Source organism: Stegastes partitus, unplaced genomic scaffold (genome assembly GCF_000690725.1).
Source record: "Stegastes partitus isolate 25-593 unplaced genomic scaffold, Stegastes_partitus-1.0.2 Scaffold571, whole genome shotgun sequence".
NCBI classification, from domain to species: Eukaryota; Metazoa; Chordata; class Actinopteri; family Pomacentridae; genus Stegastes; species Stegastes partitus.
In genome coordinates this window covers 230,599-248,542 of record NW_007578302.1, presented here as the reverse complement: position 1 = coordinate 248,542, position 17,944 = coordinate 230,599, and the positions used below count along the sequence as shown (strand labels likewise).

The following is a 17,944-nucleotide window of genomic DNA, read 5'->3' as shown; positions in this document are numbered from 1 at the left end:
CTGTAGATTGATTGAGACATCCATCACCTCAAACACACATCTAGAACAAGGCCACACTCTCCAAACTTGCACAACTCCAGAGTTGTGTGACCCTTTGTGTTAGCGTTGCCAACATGCCAGAACATTTTTCTGCTTACAATTGTTAGGAGGAACTGTTCAGATAAAAAATTTAATCAAGCCCCTAGTCAACACAGATATCTCTCTCAGTGGATTCAACATTGCGTCCGTACAACAAAGCTGCGCGTGTCATTGTGCCGGCTGCGAGCTTTTATTTTGTAATAAGCACCACTCAAGCGGAGGCTGCTGGGATTTCCCCAGTACAGATGTGCCAAGACACACTCATCATTACGACTGCTGAATTAAATTGTTTATAGCGTTGCTTTCTGGAAGGAGGATCTGTGTGCAGCCAGCGCAGCAGCATCGTGGAGGAAAACACTGAGCTCGTCTAGTGGATATAAATGTGCAGTTTCCTGTTCGCTCTGCAGATATTGTTTAGATTTCTGGAGCACATAAATCCTTGTTTGATTTCATTACCCACGCGTCTTAAAAGCCTTTGCATATGGGTTAGTTTACGCCATTTAAACAACTACTCCGTTTCTGCTGCTATAATTCAACACAAACTCACACATAAGTGGACGCCTATAGCTTGTGTAGAAAGCAGCGGCGGTGGTGAGAATCTAATCTCTAAAGATGACAGCCTCAGCGTAAAGAGACGACACGAAGCAACAACAAACTTTGTGTTTCTAACCCTCTAAAGAAAACTCCATGCTTTAGATGGGTTTTAGTTTATGCATTAATAATTCAAGACTGCGAACCTTCACGTGGCTGTCTGTATGGATTATTTCAGCCCCATCTCCAAGAAATTACATTTATATGCATTTATTCTTCATTAGCTATTTATTTTCAAGGGCAGCGTTCAGAGCCAAGAGAGGGTCAGCAAAAACACCAAGAGGACGGAGGTTTTATATGCATGTAGAACATTAAACCTGAGCGTGGTGGTTGGTCCCAGTGATGGGGTTGTTAGCGTTTAATAGCTCTCTCAGGTTCCCAAAACGTAAAACACAGAGCAGAAGGTAATGCACAGAAATAAAACATCACTTATGTTTGGTTTGACCATCTGCTTTACCTTTAAAGCGACACCTCTAGGTTTCCTTGCACACTCTACTTGGCCAGTAGGTTCTTCTGTGGATTCAGGCCGTCTCGGTGTCTTCCTTTAATCCCAGATGGGCCGATACCATCTGCTGTAGGACTGTGAAGACGATTCTTTATGAGTCTGGCTGTGTGTTTGGGGCTGTTGTCCTGCTGCAGAATGAATTTTGGACTCTGTGATGGTCTTATGTGACGATTAAGAATCTAAACATCTGCATCTCCCAAATCTTTGGCACAAAACTATTTTTTTTCTCAGTTGTCTCTTGCAGTCATGAACACAGTTTTGGTTTAATTAGTTTAGGAGATATTTCTGCTTCCATCACATTACAGTGTAAGCGGTGGTGCCTGGAACTGTTTGTGGTGCTCACGGCTTCGCCACTGGGAAGGTCCGGATCAAAGTCAAGGACAGAAGAATGGTTTTGCATTTCTAAATATGTTTAGCGTGGGGCTCAGAGGCAGAATATAAAAGACAGACGTAGCCACTGTGACGTCACCAACTGGCTTCTGAGCTACTGTTTTGAGACGTCGAGTTTATAATTTGGTCGTAATCAACTTTTGGAACAGGACAGCACCCAGACAGTAACGACCTGTTAATCAAAAATAAGGCCATCATTTACAATCTGAACCTCATGCTGCATTCAAGAGGACTTAAAACTACCACTTAAGACCAATAACTCATTAAGAAAACGTTTAGCGAAGTAGCAGAACGAGTGCAAAGTCGAGTCATTTTGTCGTAGATTTCTATACAATCTGAGTTATTTTTTTACCCAGAGGAGTCGCCCCCTGCTGGCCATTAGAAAGAATGCAGGTTTAGGTCCACAGAGGTCTGCTTAGCATTTCAGAGGCTGCATCCAGTTTGTGTTGAGTCTGCAGCTAATTGTTATTATTTTAACCATCTATTAATTTGATTATTGTGATTCATGAATTAAAAATTTCAGAAACAATCAAACAATATTTCAATCAAGTATGCAAAACCCAGCAAAGTTGTATCTGCCACATACTTAAAATCAAGATGCTGCAGCCGAGCGTTGAACGTGACACTTGTTGACCTTCTGAAGTGATTGCGTTTAAACACAGGTTCTGGTGCGACGGAGACGAACTCTTTAAATAGGGTGTACAGTGTTTTACATAAAGGGTGTGGCTGTATGTGACTGAGTAGGTTTTAAATCTTTTCCCTTTTTTCTTTTTGCGTTTGTCTGACTGTTCATCTCCGTGGTGTAATTAATAACCGCAGTGGGCGAGAGGAGCGCTCGCCTCTCCTCTCACGACTCTAATCAAGCCTGGCCATCCCCTAATAATTTTCTCATCAGTGTCATCATTCATTAGATAGAATGTAGAATGTAGCTGCTTGTTTAATCGCCTGCAGTCCAACGGCAGCATATTTTTTTAAAAAATCTCGTTAATGTCTTATAGCGCACGTGAAGCGTTTTCCTGGATGTTCATCCTGGAGGCGGTTTGAGTAGATCGACGTCAAACGCTTCAAGTCTTAATGGTCCATTTGTCAAATGTCCACGCTGTCACAGGTTTAGAACATGTGCATGAAGTGACTGATGTCTAAAAACTCCAGGACTAACACACTGAACATTTCTGTGTTCATGGAAGATGTGACACTTTCATGGCGGGTATTTAAATGCGACCACAGACGGAGCGATGACCAGGCAGCGACGTCCATTAGTGAGTTTGCTGCAGCAGAGGTGGTTCGTGTCGTAGAAAATGCGACCTGATTGATTTTACAAGTATCCTGCCAGTGGCTTAATGTGACAGCGTCACCTGATGAATTAAGACGCTCCGTCGCAAGCTTTCTTCATTAACAGCTACGTCTTTGTACTCCAGTTAAAGATAAAAGTGTTTCACCTTTCCTTACCTCTGCTAGTTTTAAATGTGGTGCTTCATGTTTTAATTTAAGGTTCTAATACTCATCATCATCATCATCAGTGGAAATTATCTGAAAAAAAGTCGTGTGAAGTGACATGACAGAGGTGTTTTAAAATTAATATAAAATGTGTTTTGGTCCAGCTCTGGATCAGGGTTCCACTTTTCACTGTGTGGGACAAATGCAGACTAATGATGTGACTGCTGTGGATTTATATGGTCGTGATTTCTATTCAAACATGAGACCAACATGAAAAACTACCAGCAGATAATCAATTAATTACATATGTCAAATTAACACGAGCAGTTCTCTGTGGTGAAATATACAAAACAGAAGGGTTTGGTCGTGTACGGTCGTGACTCGATAATCCGACTCTAAATGTAAAACCTTCTTTTATGTCGGATAGCAAGGCTGTTGGATTGTCAAGACGGAGGTCCAGATACGAGGAGGGCTTGATGCTGGAAGGCTCATTAGTTGTTAATTATTGTTCATAGTTGTTATAATAACTAGTAGAGCTGGTCCCAGTAGAACTTTCTGCTCTCTGGATATTCAGGCCCAATTAATGATGAATATCAGAATATTCTGCGTGGTCGGGGGACACTTCCACCCCGTGGGAGTGCTGTGCCGGGGTGGAAGTGTCCAGAACACACAGGCAGTACTTGGCTGCTGATGCTAGTTTAGTTAGCGCTCACACTTCTGTTTCCTCCATCGGTGGCGGCGGGGGAGTGGCAGATACGCTCCACCGTTACCATCCATGTTTACTTCCATAAACACTGAGCACGCTCGCTGCGTGTGACGTCGTCGTGTCCTCTTCTGCGCATGCGGGACACTTTTGGCTCGTATGAAGTTCACACAGCAGATCACATACAAGTCGCATTGAACTGGAAACGTGAAGGAAGTCACAAAGAAATCCTCATTGAGCATCAAGTCCTGCAGTGTGAACGTAGCCAATCTGTGGGATTGTTCAGTCAGATAATACGCCGTCATCCTGATTGGTGACATTAAATGTCATGTCGGAGTCACAATCCAAGGCTGTCGCTATGTTAAGGCTGTTTTTATGGGTTCTGTTGGTTTTTCCTAAAAACCTGTCGGGTAGCAGGTTTAGGATTGTTAAGGGTCGGATTATGGAGTCACGACTGTATGTGGTGAAATTAGACAAACGCAGACAGAATTCATCCAGAAATACACCACTTGTTTAACTCTGTATGGAGAGGACAGAAGGACAGTGGTGACGGTGCATCCGGCCTCTCCAAGTCAGTATTGTCTGTAAATGGTTCAGCGTTTCTGCGGAGAGGATGGGAAATGCACTCCTCCCTTTCAGACAACAGACAGTGAGAGCTGATACGCATACAGTAGAAACTCTGCCGATTGTCTGCAGCGCTTCAACTCTGTGCTCTGGGCAGCGAAAGAGGAAGCTAAGCTTTACCTTTAAAGTAAGTCTGTGCTTTGATGTGCAGGGTTTTATTATCGCAAAATACTGAGGAAATGTGAAATGAATGCAGTGGGAAATATTAGGCTGTTTTTTTTTTTTAAAGCCAGTTAAGGTTTCTGGAGGGACAGAAGAGGTGGTGCAGGGAGATGAAAGCAGATAGCTTCAGATACATAGACAAGTATAAAGCAAAAAGGAAACTCCTAGCACGGTAAATCACAGGAAGATATGGAGCAAAAAGTTCCTGAGGTTCTGCTCATCTTGTCAGCAGAATGTAGATGTATGGGTTTCCTTTGCTGTTGCATTTCTTTTCAAGTTGTGACATTTATCTCTGACAAGGTGTCACCACATTTTCACATCAGAAACTATCAGGATGCCGGTAACACTGCAACACATGTTTCACAGCAAATTAACAAAGGATTTGCTCATTTGAATCGGCTCCAGTTTGTGAGACATTTTCCAGCATTGTTTTAAGTGCAAATGAAAAAATAATCTCCAGACAGTTTCCTTTGGCATCCTGCTGAAAAATCCAATAAGAGGCAGACACATCATGCCCTTACATCTAGTGGCATTCCAAGCTTTTTATTAAGGGCCGTGATGTATGGCAGGAAAAACCCCCCCGTCTCATTCCCCACCGCCGGCGTGCAGTGATGACTCATGGCATGACTGATGCATGAACTCATGGTTTTCCTCATCTTGGACTGCGCAGCTTGAAATGAGACTGTGTCATCTTTTTCAAGTCCTCTCCAGTTTTCCCAACTTCCCTGAAACATAACATCCCGTAGGGCCGTATGGGAGAAGGTGGGGACACCAACCGGTACCTTTTGGACCAGATACAGGATGTAGATGCATTTGTAATTTACTACTATGACTTTATGACAAGGAAAAAAAAACAAAAGGACTTTCTCATTAATAAGAAGATACTAAAGGAGTAATATTATATCTTGACAGGTAATAATTAGACAAAACTGTGGTTATTTAGAAGTTGCTACTTCTGGGGCTTCAGTTTTATAATTGGGTAAAAAATATCCTGAGGTAATACATTTATTAACCTCATTAAGATTATGGTAATTAGTCGCGAGCAACTCATACTCTAATAAGCTTCAGCCTCTTATTTGCTGCTGCTGTGTCTGTCAGGGCTTTATGTTCATATATGCTGCACTAAAGTGCCATTTCTAGTCATTTTTAAAGAAATTAGTCTAAAATTGCTCCTCGTTTTTAGCCAGTTCAACTCTCTGCAACTATTAGAAGCAAGTAGTCTCTGCTTAAGCTGGATGGAAATTTAACTCTAGCTCAGTGGGTTTCTTAATAGTTTATCTCCTGGTAACTGCGACCAACCTCAGCTCACCTTCTGGTACACACAGTAGATGTGTTGCCCCTGAATGTGCACCACCTTTACCAACACAAAATCTAGTTACAGTCGATAATCCGACCCTTAACAATCCTAAACCTGCTATCCGACAGGTTTTTAGGAAAAACCAACAGAACCCATAAAAACAGCCTTAACATAGCGACAGCCTTGGATTGTGACTCCGACATGACATTTAATGTCACCAATCAGGATGACGGCGTATTATCTGACTGAACAATCCCACAGATTGGCTACGTTCACACTGCAGGACTTGATGCTCAATGAGGATTTCTTTGTGACTTCCTTCACGTTTCCAGTTCAATGCGACTTGTATGTGATCTGCTGTGTGAACTTCATACGAGCCAAAAGTGTCCCGCATGCGCAGAAGAGGACACGACGACGTCACACGCAGCGAGCGTGCTCAGTGTTTATGGAAGTAAACATGGATGGTAACGGTGGAGCGTATCTGCCACTCCCCCACCGCCACCGATGGAGGAAACAGAAGTGTGAGCGCTAACTAAACTAGCATCAGCAGCCAAGTACTGCCTGTGTGTTCTGGACACTTCCACCCCGTCAGAGCGCTGCCCCGGGGTGGAAGTGTCCCCCGACCACACTGGATATTCATCATTAATTGGGCCTGAATATCCATAAAGTTCTATTGGGACCAGCCCTACTAGTTATTATAACAACTATGAACAATAATTAACAACTAATGAGCCTTCCAGCATCAAGCCCTCCTTGTATCTGGACCTCCGTCTTGACAATCCGACAGCCTTGATATCCGACATCAAAGAAGGTTTTACATTTAGTGTTGGATTATCGAGTCACGACTGCACTTAGTCTTGGAAGTCAGTGATATTAGCATAAAATGTGTTCATCTATCAATTAAAGATGACCAAAGAGACGCTTTTCTTAACTGTTTTATGCCATCGGAGTGTTTTCAGACAGTTTAGGTATTATCTTCCTTGTTTTTTGGATTTTAAATTCTCTGTTGCTACCAACGAGACTTCAAGCGGCTGCTGTTATTAGTGAAGAACAAAAACACGAGCATCTTGTAGCCGCCTTTAAAGCCTGCAGGGGGTGAAGGCTCGACGCTCTAAAGATAGATTTTGGGTGGAGCACTTCGAGGCTGCACGAACCAGAGGTTGCCAAGAGCTTACGACACGAAGCAGATTGACAATCCAATTATGAACCCAAAGCCTGTGTACTGATAATTTGATCTGAACTATTGCTGCACCATAAAACTGATCATTATGATGCTTCATATCCTCACAGCTTTTCGCTAAATAACCTTGTGAGTGCTCCCATCAAAATCCACTTTACGCCGCTGTACATCCTGCTCCTGCTAACCGGCACCGCCACGCAGGGGAGAATGAATAAAGCACTTCCACCCATATTACATTTACATTACAGGTATTTAGCGCCTGCTCTTATCTAAAGCAAATTACGATGAGGGCAGCAGGAAAATTAACTTAGGCTCAGGCTGATGGAGCCCCGATAATAGATCCAAGCAAACACAGCTGTAATGTGAGAACGCTTTCTCTGCCAGAAAAGTTCCACAAAGAAAAAAAAGAATTAGAGAAAGAACAGCTCGATGGCGAGGAAGATGAGATTGATGAGACAAGAGCATATTTGCAAGAGGATATGGCAGAAAAAGGGGTTTGATACAAGAGGGAGCAGAGGACGTGAGGTATTTCTTGAGGAGATGAGTTTTAAGTTTACAATGGAAGGGAGTGGTTGTGCTGCCCTGGCTGAGATTGTTCCATCGCCGAGGAGTCGAGGAGACTTGGCGGAGTGAGGACCTGACTCTTAATCACACAAAGTAGACTCAAACATGGGCTGTAAGCGGCGGAGAGGTGATTTATTTCTACCAAAGTGTGGGTGAAGCATCGCCCTTAAATGACACGGACCGAGTGTCAGCAATTAGGTTTGCAGAGCGTCTATGTGACAGCGTGGAGGTGGAGCACCGTCTTACATCCAGCAGTGCGCCGCCACCTTGGAGTAAAGCGTTGTGTAATTGTTTGCCTCGGCTTTGTCGAGCGTTTTGCTTCGGCGGCACGCTGGAAAACAGATTGTCTGAGTCAACATGCAAATGAGATGGTGGGTTTGATCATTCAAGGGGAATGCGCCATTAGGAATATCCGACTGTATGAAGCCGTTTTGTTTTGAATGGAATAACAATACAGCCATCCGTAGTAATGGAGGACTCCAGCTTTTGTCTTGACAGTAATGGCCCATTTCTAGAAATGAATTTGGAAAACGGCGGCGGCAATTAGTGGGTAACTGCAGGGGCGTCACACAGGCGAAAACTCTGAGGCCTTTGTTTCGTTGTCAGGAAAAGAAAGTTGACTTTCAAGAATGGAGGAAAATGGTGCTCGGGCCGAAGCTGCACACTGCTGGAGCCGAAGAAGTTTCATCAGCGGTGGCACAAAGTCAGGCTGAAGACTGTAAAGCAGGGGTGTCGAACTCTGGTCCTCGAGGGCCGCAATCCTGCATGTTTTAGATGTTTCCCTTCTTCCAACACACCTGATCAAATGATCAGCTCATCATCAAGCTCTGCAGAAGCCTGATAACAATCCTGATCAGTTGAATCAGGTGTGTTGGAAGAAGGGAAACATCTAAAACATGCAGGATTGCGGCCCTCGAGGACCAGGATTGGACACCCCTGCTGTAAAGTATGAAGTCATGTGTTAGCAAGTGATGTACCTGCTGTAGCAGCATCAGCCAGTTCAGCACTTTGGTTCAGCCTGAAACGTCTCCACAACTGTTTGATGGACTGCAGTTAGATTTAGACCTGTGGCACCCAGAGCATGAATCAGTCTGACGTCTCCGTCGGCACCACGGCGAGGTCGACGTTTGTGGTTGGTTTTGAGGGAAATGTCCGTCATTGGATGTCATGTGGTTCAAACGTTCATGTTTCCCCACATGATGAACTGTAGTAACTTTGTTAACTATTCCCTGGCTTCTAATCTTGCTGAGAAATTTCTATTTGTCATTTATAACAACAGCCAAACCACAGAAACCTGAACAGTAACAAATGGCGGCATTTTTTTTTTTTAATTGAAAAGTGGGAGGTGGGAGAGCAGGTTGTCCTCCAAGGTTGGCGGTTGGATCCCCTCCACAGTCCAGGTGTCCTTGGGCAGGACGCTGAACCTGAAGTTGCTCCCAAAGGCAGGCAGCACCTTGCATGGCAGCTCTGTCAGACTCCACAGGACACCCCAGAGGTCCCGTGACCATGACAGTAACACTACAGCTGACCATGAATTTTTTGTGTTCAGTTTGGAAGCTGCACATGAATCTGAGGCAGTCTGGGTTTTTTTTTTGTCATTCTTGGAAACCACTGCAGCTGCTGCAGCTCAGCATTGAAGCTAATAACCACACGAGCCAAACAAATCTACTCAGACACCTTAAAATTGGCCAGTAAATAAACCAGGATGATCTTCAGTTCGCTTCATAGTCAGAACTGTAAATGTGTTGTTTTTTTTTTCAATCACTTGCATCCCACAGAAATCCGACTGCAGCCCCATGAATATGTGTGTGAGTAAATATGTACCATGTATGATTATGTACATAAATTACCAGCTGTGTTTTCAAATTGTGTGACCTCCCTCGTGTTCGTGATTTACTGTAGGGCTGCAAAAGAAATTCAAAACATCCTCGTTTCCTTTGAATTAGATTTGAAAGTAGTTATTAAAAAGACAGAGGAGGCGATTTTTTGCTCTTGAATAACGAGACAGTGGCAGCACGCTCACAAAGTCACGACCGGATACGCTTGACAGACAGTTTAATGTCTGCAGAGAGCGTCCTATCATTAGTGTCCCCATCATGTTCACACTTTATCTCAAATCTCGTGTTTTGTTCTTTGTCCTTGATGATGCACATTTGCACCAAATACCTTTTTTTTTTTTTTCCTTTGGTTTTTTTGATGGAAATGACAGGAAGGATGTCAGCTGTGCCATTCGGTCGTCACATAACAGCGCAGCGGGACGGTTTCAGCCTTATTCATACGGAAACATCGGGTGTCCCGGGCTAATGTCAAGCCCGGCACATTGAAGTGATTTCTGAGCATCTTCCACAGGCTCTGGTGGTGACATCTCCTCTGGTGACCCCACATGAATCCCAAAAGCGCATCTTCACCACGCCTCTGGAGTGCTTGAATTGCTTTGAGATATCATTCAGAGTCTTCAGATACTAATCAGGAGCTTTGTCCGGCCTAATTTATTTCCAACTCGTTCCCCTCCGAGGTTTAATTCTCATTATTTCTCATTTATGTCTCAACTCAGAAACTCGCATCCTTTTGATGTATTTGTATTAATCATTAAAAAAAAATAGACAAAATAAATGGAAATACCAATAACTCATATCTGAGTTGGCTGTTAAAGAATAAAGATTCTAAATAGGAATAAAAAATCAAGTGGGTTTACACAAAGAACCAGAACCCACAGCTTAATTACATGTTGATTAGAAATACTTGGAGGAAGGTTTAGTTTTTATAAATGCATCACAAGACGCCCTTGATTATGAAGCGGGACTTCATGTGCACCAAATTGACGTACTTTAACTAAATTTATATTCAGAGGAATTGTTATCATTATGTGTCACCGCCTGCAGGATGGAGGTTAGAGGAAGGTTTGCAGAGATTCCTGCAGCAGGGTCTTCGGCCTCCCAGAGGTCTTCATTATGTGAGGAGTTAGTGCCACTGGCTTTTGGTCATCAAGGAGCCAGGCGTTTCCTCCCGGGCGCTGGGACTACTCACATCGTCCACCGTGGGATGCGGCAGACAGCAGGAGTGATGAGGGGCCCGTGCTCATCAGCCAGTTCGAGCTTTAAGCAGCTTAGACGCGGCGGCATCACGGCCCGCTGCATCGACTGCATCGTGGAATTCCCCGAACAGCTTTCACACCTGAGTCTGTTTTATACAGATAATGTCATCGTCAACACTGAAACAAGAAGAAACTAAACTAAATGATTGAGACAAATGAGAAGAATAAAATCGTGGAAAATGGTAAAAATACAAAAATTCATAAAGTTATTGAAATGACTCAGTAGTGAATTAGTTGGGTGGTTGGGTTTTTTTTATCCGTGGCAACATGAGGAACCAAGCTCCACTTTTTGAAGTTAACTTCTGACAGTTTTCATAAAAGGCTTGCATCAGATGAAGCTCTGACTAAGTGTGTAGCATCTGTCTAGCGTTTGGTACCGACTCTGGTTTCAAGTCTTAAATGTGTTTCTTGTGACTTTTCAAAAGAGATGAAAAACACAAACCCTTAATAGACCAGAATGACCCTCCTGTTTTCCCTCTTTGTTCCAGGTGTGGCAGTGTGGCGGCAGCGTGGAGGTCCTGCCTTGTGCTCGCATCGCTCACATAGAGCGCGCTCACAAACCCTACACCGAGGATCTGACGTCTCACGTGCGTCGAAACGCCCTCAGAGTCGCCGAGGTTTGGATGGACGAGTTTAAAAGTCACGTCTACATGGCTTGGAACATCCCCGTGGAGGTGAGGAATCATGTCAGTTATATGTTTTTGTACAGTGCAAGCTAGACCAAAAATATTTATCATGATATAAATGAGAAAATTTGCGATAACGGCATAACTGACGATATAGCTGACGATATAATTGAGGCCAGACAAAATACTTCAAAACTGCACAACTTTATTGGTGCAAATAAAAAAAAGCAGGCAGCTGTTTTTGATGTGCATTAAAGCTGCATTGTACCAAAATCCATGGTGCATCAGTTGTAAACTGCTTGCTGACAATTTGTTCAATCAAAAGGAATTTCAAATGGAAATGAGCGGCGGGTGAATATTCGGACCGACGGGGTGGAAGTGGGCGAGATGCACAGGCAGTACTTGGCTGCTGATGCCAGTTTAGGTTAGAGGTCACAGTTCTGTTTCCACCATCGGGTAGCGGCGGGTGGCGGGCGAATATTCAGATCTCAAAAGTGCTACCCAGACACCATCACAATGTCTGAATGCTCAAATATCCGGGTCCAGCCGTACTGTATCGGTCGATGCATTCATCCTCCTCCTCGGTCGCCGCCGTGCTTCTCGCTCCATGTGCATTAGACCAAAACAATGGCACTGTGCGTTTCACTCAAACTATATCACGATATTTCACTTTCATATCATCCCCTAACGTTACACCGGTACTACGGTGCACGCTATGATGTTGGTAAATCAGTGAATTTGTATGTAGGTGGCAGTTGTTGGCTTTTGTTGACATTTAGCAGTCAAATAAAGGTGATACTTGAACACAACCACAAGAAAAACTGGCTTTTTCAATCATTCGTTCAACACAAACATCAGTTGATGTCCATTTTTCCTGGAACACTAAGTGCATCCATCAGAAGCCACCACTGCCCTTGTAGTCATTTTGCATAATCTTCCACGAGTCTCTTCCACCACTCTTCCATGAAAAACTTCTTCATTTGCAAGAGTTTTCCTTAAAGTGCTGTTTCAAATATCCTCCATCACATTCCAGTGGGACTCGAGTGTAAAAGTCCAGGAGACTTTTTTCTTTCCACAACCCACCGTTTCCTTCTTCGGAGACGTTTCTTGGAGGATTTTGCAAAGTATCATTATCACATTGAAAGGTCCGACTCCGGTTCAACTTGGACTTTCAGACAGATGGCCTCACATTATCTTCAAGCACGCTTTGATTTGATTCAGAATTCACAGTTGACTCAGTGGCTGCAAGCTGCCTGGTCCCAGCGGCGGCGAAGCAACCCCGAGCCATAATATTTCCACCGCCGCGCTCCACAGTTGGCACGAGCTTCTTCTCCCGAAAGTTTAGTTTTGCTTCTTTTTCAGACTTCAAAGACTTTTCGCAGACACGTCTCGCTTGCAGGTCAAATTTGTTGAATCTCTTTTGATTTCAGAGACGTGCCCTTTGACACAAACAGTTGTGTGAGATGTTTCTTTGACTTCTATTAGATGCATTTTAGTAAATTTACAGACAGAAGGTAGAAAGGAGAAGTTTAAGTTATGTGAATCTCTACAACAAGCCCAATAAGATCCAATAGCATTTGTTATTTCTGCCTTTATTCTGACCACTGCTCTCTGCTGTTCTGTAGGTTTTCAGGGAAGGGAACGGTAATATTTGGATATGCAGGGACACAAACCCTGGGCAGAAATTAAACCAATCAGTTCCTTTTATAAACTACAACTATTTTTTGTTGTTGTGTCGAAACCAAAACCTACCAGCCTTAATGTGTGTAATTTCTCACAAAGATAAAATCCATTACAAGCTGTCCTGTGTTATGAAGTTGTTTCAGCTCCACAGGTTTTTTCAGCCTGCTGAGATGAAACCGTGTCTGCAGAGCTGCAATTCTGAACCATTTTAATACAATATAATACAACTGGCTGAAGGCTACAGATGGCAGAATCATTTTGCGTGGACAAGGAGAAAAAAAACCACACCTCTGCCTCGATAAGTGAGCGTTTTACAGTGTGCTGTACTGTAGGAGTCAGAAAACACCACATAACACTGATTATCTGTCACATCCTTAATAGAAACAACATCCAAATAAGAAGATCTTCAGTTTGCTTTGTTGTTCTTCTTTTGTGTCATAATCCAAAGGAGGCATTCATACGGTCGCCCGAGATAGACGTGAAAAAATGATGCACGCAAATATGAATGCAGATGATATCAGACACAGTCCGTCCTGCAGTCGACGGATCTTCATTTTACAGGGTTGAGTGTCGTCCGTTATCAGCTGCTCTCTTCCCAGCGCGGATGTTCAGCCGAACGGGGCCCGTGACACCTCCTGGAGGCTCAAATCAAATGATTTTCTTGTCACTTACAGAACGGCCTGAATTAAATACGGGCCGCTGAATACATAAACAGCTAATATGACGCCAATAAAACGATCTAAGTGGAGACGTTAGCAATTAGAGAATTCATTGGAAATGCTGGAAATTTAAAAAGAATAATTAACCAGATTACGGCTGTGACTTTGCAGCAAAACTAATAATAATGCAGAAAGAAAACATCAAATACGACGATTGACGAGGTTCATCATTTATTTAATGTCTATGTGCTGCGTTTTTTTCATCTACTCTGTATTTCAGGCTTTGTTGTGTTACTCGAGATGTTGAATAAAGACATCTGCATGATCAACATGTTGTGCTTTTACAGCTGTGGTAGTGTTGCATTTCAGGGTTTTCACAAAATGCTAATTTTTTGTTTGATCTTGAAGCGAATTCAATAAATTGAGATAAATAATGTTGTCTTATGTTAAATGTAGCATCCCTCAAAGGCTAAATCAAATGTTTGTTCACTGAGGCTCTTTTTTTTTCTCTCCTCCTTGTCCTGCATAATCTGTTTGAATATGTAAATCCACGTTATGAATAGATGAACATCTGCAGGCAATTCATTCAGTCAATAATGAGGCGTTTAACAGAGTCTGTACTCAAGAAGCATGAAATTTAGCCCCAGCTTTAGCCCCATGAATTAACCACACAGCAAAATTGTCAGTGTTAATTTACCTCTGAGAGCGTAAAAATCAACACAGCGTTCATCTTCGGTTCACACCGATCTGAATTCTGATGCTTCTGAGCGCCCGAGTGTCCACGTCAGCGATATTTGCGCCCGCTTCTGCCTGGTAGGTATTAAAGAAAGGTGATGAGGCGACGTGCAGCAGATGGTGGAAGGTGTGTTTAGATTCTGTGTACAAGTACCAGAAACACACTGTAAAAAAAAAAATACTGCATTGAAGCTAAAGCGCAGAAACGTCAGCAGCAGCTAAATCTGAGGAGTTGAACAAAGTTATCTGCTGGTTTAATGCTAGCAATGGATTTTCTACACTAGTGAAGTCATATTTGCATGTGAAGTGCAGCTGAAGTCGTCGTGTCGAGTAGCATTAAAATGCAAACACAGGAGTAATGCACCTTTAAACTGCATTTACATACAGTAGCTGAGCAAACGTACTTGTTGTTTTCCATCTCTGGTAGCATGAGACCGCCGCTGTTTGATGTGGCAGCTGGACGGTCGATGGTTTTCAAGGCAGAAAAGGAAAAAAAAAAATCAAAACCTTACAGCGGCTATTCAAACACACAACAAATGGCTGCACAATGCTTCTCAATGGCCCATTATCGGATTCACTTCTGCACAGACCACAGTTAATCAATTTTATGCTTTGTGTGCGTTTGTGTGTGTGTGTGTGTGTGTCCTTGTGTGTCTGTTTGCTTAAACCCGTGCAGGACTCGGGGATTGATATCGGCGATATCTCCGAGAGGAAGGCTCTGAGGAAGAGGCTGCAGTGTAAAACCTTCCGCTGGTACCTGGTCAACATCTACCCCGAGATGAGGATGTACAGCGACACCATCGCATATGGAGTCGTAAGCTGCCGCCTCTTCCCCTTCCCTTCATCCCGCATTCAGTCGAGTGTCTCTGCGGACGCCAGAACAGGGCTAAACCGTGCCTGAGCAAATCATTTTAATCCCTCGTGTTGGGATCCGGATGGCTGCAGTCAGGAACACAAACGACGGTTCACAAAGACGAGGTTTGCTGCAGCAACTCGGGATCTTTGCGAAAAAGTTACTGACAAATAATTTCCTGTGTGATTGCCGTGGCGGTCTCAGAAACACAAAGGCTCAAACGTATTGATTAAATGAAGCTTATTTTAAATATACGTAAGGGTTTCCGGGCAGAATTTTATTAGTCAGAGGAGCCAGGAGAAGTGACAGCCAACGGGGTTTGCTGGCAGTGTTTCTATTTGCCCATTCCTAGTTGTTCTCAAACAGCTTTATTTCCACGGTCCTCCCACCTCGCATCACCATGATGCTCCCTAATACACAGTGACACACAGACCGCAGTATTACGGCGCTGCTTTCTATGCCGAGTGGATTTTTTTTTTCTCTTTTTTCTCACACGGACTGACAAAGGCTGGATGGATATACTGAGGAAACAGATGGGCCTCATTACATTAATTTCTACGAGTTAGTTGACCTCATTATTCTATATTTGTGACATGCATTTCATGGACTAGGCGGTCGTGTGTGGTTTGAAGGCTCATTACATGCGACAGATTGTGATCCCTGTTTAACACGGCAGTAAAGAAGAAAAACAAACATACAGCGAGATTATGTTAGAAAAAACAACAAACCTTCTATGTGTTCAGGCTTTTCTTGAGCTTGGGGACGTTTGTAATCAAATGCAACCCAAGACGACGGGCTAACCCCGCCCAGCAGATCTAATTTAATGTGATTTGATTAGATTTTCCCCAAAGTGTTTGTTATGTTTCGCATATATCAGGAAAAAACACGACATTCAGCTAAGTAAGAAAATAAATAGTAGAAGCAGATCAAACTTTGCCGCACCGTAGTTTACCTTAAAATAACTGCAGAGCAACAAAACACGCTGAACTTCTACCGTTAGCATCATCAGATATAATCCAATGAACTCCATCCTTGGACGAGCCGCCGCCGTTGTCTATCCGGAAAATTTACTCCAACTCTTCTCATGCAAATTTTTATGTTTCAGTTTAGACAAAGGTGTGACCCTGCTTACCTCTGATTGGCTGAACATGACATCTTACCTGAATCGTAACCAACCTGACTCCATCCATCCATCATCTCTACACCTTAATCCTCACCAGGGGGGCTGGAGTCTATCCCAGCTGACTCAGGGTGAAGGCAGGTTCACCTGGACAGGTAACCAGTCTATCACAGGGCTACACTTAGAGACAGACAACCAAGCACACTCACATTCACACCTACGGACAATTTAGAATCACCAATTAACCTCAGCATGTTTCTGGACTGTGGGAGGAAGCCGGAGAACCCGGAGAGAACCCACGCTGCACGGGGAGAACATGGAGACTCCACACAGGAAGATCCCAGGTGTCCTCGACGAGACGCAAGCCGGCGACCTTCTAGCTGCGAGGCAACGGAGCTAACCACTGAGCCACCTTGCAGCCCCAACCTTACTCCTCATATCCTGATTCATCAGCCAATCAGGTTTCCTCATGAATATTAAAACAAAAACAAAACAAAGCTTCACCTCCACAAAGAGCTTGAGTGAGGATAAACCTATTGGAACCGTCTGGCCTCTGATTGGACGGTTTGACCCTTGATTGGATCGCCAGTGTTCAATCAGATTCAAGGATCAAAACCCTTTGACTTCGGTGGCAGACATCGTGTGGGAAGTTTGAGCTCGGAAGTTCTACAGGCGGTTTTAATTTTTCAACAGATGCTCTTTTATTTTTATTTATTTGTGAGTTGGTTTTTTTTACTGGCACAGGCTGGTGTTTCTCATGCAAATTCATTTTACAGGTTTACGCAGTTCGATTTGCAATTACAAACTTTGGAAACATGACGACACAATCCCAGCCGGCGGACTGGCACCGCCGGTCCTCCAGCCGCGCCACCAGCAAGTTGGAAACCAATTTTTCAGGCAAACACTTTCTCACATCTCGGAGGAATGCGTTTGAGGTCAGATCTGTTTATTCCTCCCTCGTTCCCCCTCTTCCTGAACCAGAAGTGTGGGAGGAGGCGAACCGTCCTCTGCAGCTCTGTATCTCGCTCCGGCTCCATCTCGCTTTGTGCTCGCTAAGCCACGTCAATCAACTCTGAAGGATTTGATTTAAATCCCTACATACACTCCACCCACATATTTAATTTAGAAAAAAGAACCCATCACATTACAGAAGCTAAAGGTGCACTAGATGCCGCTGTACCGTCACCGCGTCCCCACAGGTGTCACTTAGCGATGCACACGTACTGTTTTTTTCCGTCGCACTAGAAGTGTTTAGACCGGAGCTTTTTGCGGGGACCATGCACTGCCTGTGGATTTACTGATTATCAGATAGAAGTAGACATCTCCGGAGCCAATGGGGGAGCTGAAATCATCCCTAGCTGTGTTCTTCTGATCTCACATCTTTGCCTAATTCACTCCTCACACAAACCACAAATCCCTGGAGCTCCCTATGGTGCAGTTTGTATCTCGCAATCAGGCAGACCTTTGTCATGACGCGCATGAACAACCCTCTGGGCCTCAAAGCCTGAGTCATGTTCGGGAAGCAGAACGCCTCTGATTTACATTTTTTTTTTACAAAGCAGAAATGAGTTAAAGAGGGTTCAGAGTTTGTTTCTCGTTCACGTTTTCAGGTTCTGTATGTTCTGTAGCTGTGCTTTAATCTA

General features: G+C 43.7%; 1 protein-coding gene across 1 annotated transcript in view; it reads left to right on the top strand.

Moving 5' to 3' along the window:
• Positions 1-17,944, top strand: part of galnt18b (UDP-N-acetyl-alpha-D-galactosamine:polypeptide N-acetylgalactosaminyltransferase 18b) — an 88,700-nt gene that overhangs the window by 58,391 nt on the left and 12,365 nt on the right. Inside the window, exons 7-8 of the mRNA XM_008288703.1 lie at positions 11,114-11,299; positions 15,005-15,142. Coding sequence (XP_008286925.1) covers positions 11,114-11,299; positions 15,005-15,142 — 324 coding nt within the window. The remainder of the gene's footprint in view (positions 1-11,113; positions 11,300-15,004; positions 15,143-17,944) is intronic.